The 5,859-nt window shown below is 32.1% G+C and overlaps 1 protein-coding gene across 1 annotated transcript; it reads left to right on the top strand.

Moving 5' to 3' along the window:
• The first annotated feature begins 2,115 nt into the window (after positions 1 to 2,115).
• Positions 2,116 to 4,924, top strand: LOC107072241 (homeobox protein E60). The gene has a single exon (XM_089170128.1). The coding sequence runs from the start codon at positions 2,116 to 2,118 to the stop codon at positions 2,557 to 2,559; it is 444 nt and encodes a 147-aa protein (XP_089026254.1). The 3' UTR covers positions 2,560 to 4,924.
• The last annotated feature ends 935 nt before the right edge of the window (positions 4,925 to 5,859 follow it).

Raw genomic sequence — 5,859 nt, 5'->3', positions numbered from 1 at the left:
TTGCCAGATAGTGTATGTATACTCGTGTGTATGTTCTTTTCACATACATTGTCTTTGACTTTTAAAACCAACAATCTTAAGATTTTATTCTTATTTTTTGATTACTACGATTGATCGTTCAACTAATTGTGAGAGAAATAAACACGTCATCACACATACTAAATGCCAGATGAATCGGGAGCGATGTATTGGATTGGAAAGAAAGTATCCGCGGAAATTTACTTTTATTTCAAATTTAAATTTACAAAGAATGAATAAACCGATTTAGGTCAAATATGCGCCGTTTTGTTCGATAACTTGTTGCCATTTTGAAGGTAATTTCATTATGCCTCTCTCATAGAAGCCCTCATCCCAATTAGCAAAAAAATGAGACAACCAATTTTCACAAGCCTCTTTTGAGGGCAGCTTAGTACTGCCAAGAGCATTTTGCATGGACCGGAAAAGGTGGTAATCACTTGGTGCTAGGTCCGGACTATACAGTGGGTGTGATATAACCTCCCATCCAAGCTCCCGGAGTCTCTGCCGGGTCATCAAAGATGTGTGCAGTCTAGCGTTGTCCTGATAGAACACAACACCCTTTCTATTCACGAATTCTGGCCGTTTCTGGTCAAGCGCCTGCTTCAATCTGGTCAGTTGTTGACAGTATATGTCCGAATTGAGTGTTTGGCCATAGGGCAGCAGCTCATAGTAGATGATTCCCTTCCAATCCCACCAAACACACAGTAAAACCTTCTTGCCCGTCAATCCAGGCTTGGCCGCCGTTTGGGATGATTCGCCGGCCTTCGACCGCGATCTTTTACGCTTTACATTGTCGTATGTGATCCACTTTTCATCACCAATCACTATCCGTTTCAGAAATGGGTCGATTTTATTACGATTCAGCAGTGTATCGCATGTATTGATTCGATCAAAAAGGTTCTTTTGCGTTAAGTCGTGTGGCACCCAAACATCCAGCTTGTTTTTGTATCCAGCCTTACTCAAATGGTTCAAAACGGTTGTATGAGTGGTATTTAGTTCCTGGGCTAACGATCGAGTGCTCACATGACGGTCTAGCTCAATTAATTCCATGATTTTATCAGCATTTTCGACGATTGGCCGACCAGAGCGTCGTGCATCTTTGACATCGAAATTTCCGGAACGGAATCGAGCAAACCATTCCTGTGTGCGACGTTCACTTACAGCATCCTCACCGTAGACCGTACAAGTTTTTCGACATGTTTTGCAGCGTTTTTGCCTTTTTTATAGTAATAAAGCATCACATAACGTATTTCTTCGGAAATTTCACTCATTTTCAATGGAATATAACTTTGGACAGGCACGACGAATTGCAAAACTGTCTTCATAGAGAATGTAGCTTGAAATGTCATCTTTCGAACGGCGTATAGTATAACCCGATACAAATCATACAAACCGAGATTTCGACGCTAGCACTATCTATTGGCAAATTCCGCGGATACTTTCTTTCCAATCCAATATTTATGGGATATTCATGATAGTTATTAGTATTACATAGGTATGGTGCAATCATCGTAATTGTAGCTTATTTCTTTGTTAACGAACCTAAATTTCATTTTTTTAAGGTTTACGATGTAATAAGAACAAAAATATAATAATAATAGTCATTTACTAGAAATTTCCACATTTTTATCATATTTAATTTTTTCTTTTTATTTTTTTTTTTTGCATGAATATCATCGAGGGGTAATTTTCGTATAAGTAAATATCACGTGGGCATAATTTGTACTTTGCATCCATGATAATATATATGGTTAAATTTTGTGCACACATAAGTTGTGGTTTTGAAAAAAAAATTTAGATAAAAAAAAAGTTAATACGAAAGAATGAAAAATCTATTTGAAAAACATTAGATAAACAATTGATTTGAATGCATAAAAAAGACATTATTAAAAATACTATTGCAAAATAAATAAAAATTAGATATTCAACAATAATATTTGTGCCGCTTTGATCAATAGAAATAAATGTTAAACAAGTTTAGAAACGGTACAAACTTTTACGGTCTTCCAACATATATATATATATATATATATAAAATATTACTCGAGTCGAGATATTCATCATAATAATAAAAAATACGAAAAAGAATCCGATAAGATGAAAGATAAAACGATTAATCCGACATATGCATATAGTTATATTGACAGATACGAGTTAACGCTAGAACCGTCACGTGTGATTTCAGGCCCACGTACGCGGCGAGTTAAGAGGACAGGTGATTCACGTGGAAGCGGTTCTACGCCGGAGGAGAAACGACCTAGAACAGCATTCAGTGGTGAACAGTTGGCAAGATTGAAACGAGAATTTGCGGAAAATCGTTATCTAACCGAACGTCGTAGGCAACAACTATCAAGAGATTTAGGATTGAACGAGGCACAGATTAAAATCTGGTTCCAGAACAAGAGGGCAAAGATTAAAAAAGCGAGCGGTCAGAAAAATCCATTGGCGTTGCAATTGATGGCTCAAGGATTGTACAATCATTCTACTGTGCCGTTAACCAAGGAAGAAGAGGAACAAGCAGCTGAACTGCAAGCGAAATGACGATTATAGAAATAGTTCGAGTGTTACATCATGACCTATAGAATTTTGTTTCTATCGTTTCTATCGTTTGATTGTTTCCGAAATATCATATCGATCTTCAGGGTTCCTCTTTTAGTCATTTCCTCGTCGTTCGTAACTCGACAAGGTCACGAGGGATTGCAATTTGATTTTTATGATTATCTTATCCACTTTCACAAAGATATTTAATTTTATTTTATTGAAGTGTTTTTTATTTTTTATTCTCTTATTTTTGAAACAAAATTACTGAACAGTTTCAGTATCAATCGTTTTAAATAAAACACTAAACCTATCGACAATTAAAATTTTGTATACATTTAAATTTTCAATCTTTGATAATAAGTTAGCAAAATTTTTAGATAATAACAACTAAAATATTTATAATAATTATTTTCAATTCGTTTAAAAATAAGATTTAGAAGAATATTAATATTTTTCACGGTAAGTTTAGTGTTCATTCGAATTTTAACCCAATCGAATTTTAATTGACAAACTTCGATAGAATCGAATGCCGATAATAAACAAACAAAAAAGAATTTTTAGATATTAATTATTATTAAAATTATCGTCACGTTAATGATTAAATCAATAATATTGATCGTAGAATTCTAAAAACTAGTCATGAGTACATTTAGTATTAATTATAATTTTTAATTTAATCGAATATTATTTCTCCGATCGTTGATGATTTCATTAAAAAACAAAAAACAAAAGAAAAAGGAAACAAACAAAATAATCAAACAAATCGTCCCTCGAACCTTAACAGTGCCATTTACGTACGTTCGAAACAACGTTATCGAGAATCGAATAAAATATTATCATAATCATTCATGGTGCACACATGCGATGAGAGAAGCAGAAGAAAAAAAAACGAAGAAAAATAAAAATAAAGAAAATGTTTATGCGTGTGATTGCGTGTGCATGCGTGTGTAAGTGTATGTATATAAACTCCCCACCCATTTCCACTCCACCACCAAAACCCATTTAATCCCTTACCATCCCACTTTACATCTCGCGAAAGAAAGAAAGAAAAAAGTTTCTAGCGATCGTCTTTTTCTCTCTTGAATTAATTTATTGTAAAAATGTAAAAAAAAAAATAAACTTAGGCACCAACGTAAGTGTGATACGGAATTGCGGAGGTGCGTTTGCGACGTGCAATAGATTATATTAATTATTATACATAATAGAGGATGAGATGAAAGACAGTAGTTACTAGAAATATTATTATTCATATGTATATGCGTCTATAATAATTTATAGGGATTCGAAAACAATGAAAAAGAAGAATTTTATTTATTGATGTGTCTTATTTAAATTTGATTCAAATTTGTAATCACTTTTTTGTTCCAATTATCAATATACACAAACTAATCATTCTCGGTTTGGAATTTTAAAAAGTGTTCTGTGTTCAATATCACGTGTCACATATTTCTTGTCCTTGTTGATGGAACACATTTTGTTAATTAAATTTAGTACTATAGGTTTAATTAGTTCATTTTTATACTCAATTTTTATACTACATATTTTCTATTTGTTGCGTGTTTAAAATTACTAGTGTGTTAAATTGTGATTTCTAACAATTGTTGTAACAATCCATTCCCAGGATTGAAGAACTGTCAAAACTGTCAAAGAGTTCGACGTGTACCTGGAATTTTGAAAGACTGCAGTTTTTGATAACAAATCGAGGGTGGTTATTTTGAACAGATTTCAGAATTCCTCAGATTCGTCAGGTTAATATTCAAATTAACTATCCAGGATTATTGAAACACAAAAGTAGCTATTATTTCTTTAAAAAATTCAAATACGAGGACAAACGTTTGTACGAATTCTTATCATTGTTTTTGAATCCCTTGTTCCCCTTAAAAGTGAGAAAGTCCCACATATAACAAAACATTTTGTAAATGCGTATACATATGAATGAACGAATGAAAAAACAAGGAAAAAGAAGAGAGTAATAAAAGAAAAAAATAATAAGAAGAAAGCGTCGTGTACATATCATACCGTTTTAGAATATTGAAAAAAAAAAGAAACAAATAATCCTCCCTTCCAATTTTTCCCATCCCGATGTCCTGAATCCTCTATAGACTGTTTAAAATTTAAACTTTAGCTATTTATTTACTTGTATCGCACGAAATGCGTAGCGTTTGAACGCGACGAACTCATACCTGTAAAATTATTTAAAGAAAAACAAGATAAAAAAGATAAAAAGAAAGAAAGAAAGAAAATTTTGGTGATGATGATAATGATGGTGATGATATGATGATAATGATAATAATGATGATGATGATGGTAATGATAATAAGAACGGATTAAATATTCCCATTATCGAGCTACGTAAAAACAAGAATCCGATGTGTTTATTCTTACTAAACCTTCACGTGTCCTAATGCATCCATATAAATCATTATGATATTTTAAATAATAGATAAAGTTAGTCGTAAATTTAAATGATGAAAAGTTTTATTAGAAAAAAGATACTATAATAATTAAGAAATTTGTTATTAATTATTGAGAATAAGAGTTTTAATTTGTTTTTTTATTTTAAATTATAAAAATTAAGTCTTTTAATTTTATTTATTTATTATGTAATCAAAAAAGTGTTATTTATTACAATATTTATTATAAAAAAAGAAAGTAAAAACTATGAATGATAATAACAATAGAATAACAAAATTAAAATTGCACGATAGATTTTGATAATTGAAAAAGAGTTAATTAATAATAGAAAGAGAAAGTATTAATCAATAGGTACTACAACACGAATGAAAAATAAAATTATCGAGAGAAGTAAAATTCTTCTTTTCAATTTGAAATTCTACAAAAATAAACGAGCACTCTTTAAGCTATCTAAATTCGATTTATCGCGATTCTTTAGTAAAAAAAAAAGAAAAGAAAAAAACAAAAAACTCAAAATTACAATTTTCCTATGACAAAAAAAAAGTAACCAAAAATGGGATCAATAAAATAATATTCAATTCGCACACGGTGTAAACTTTTGGATAATTCGCAAAAGTGAAAATTCGCAGAACTGATAAAAAGAGAGAAAAAAATAGTGGGAGGATAATAGTCGGGCGTTGCAACAAACTCCCATAAAGGGATAAAACCTTTGGGGCGGGTCGATTCGTATTCAGCATTTGGCGCATGCTTCTCGATGGCAGCAGTGGTGAACTCTCACCCTCTCGGACGTGTGACCCTCCTAGTGTATATAGCCCCTCCCCCCGGTCTCTCCTTCTTTCCCTGTTCGTATTCGCGGTAGATATCGATTGATTTACAGTCGAAAGG

Source organism: Polistes dominula, unplaced genomic scaffold, assembly GCF_049000335.1.
Source record: "Polistes dominula isolate Pdom_NZ unplaced genomic scaffold, Pdom_raw_medaka contig_15, whole genome shotgun sequence".
Taxonomy (NCBI): Eukaryota; Metazoa; Arthropoda; class Insecta; order Hymenoptera; family Vespidae; genus Polistes; species Polistes dominula.
This window is presented reverse-complemented; position numbering and strand designations above follow the sequence as displayed.

What these genes read in the sequence shown, in the direction of transcription:
- LOC107072241 (XM_089170128.1), top strand. Translation starts at nt 2,116, where the DNA reads ATGAAAGATAAAACGATTAATCCGACATATGCATATAGTTATATTGAC.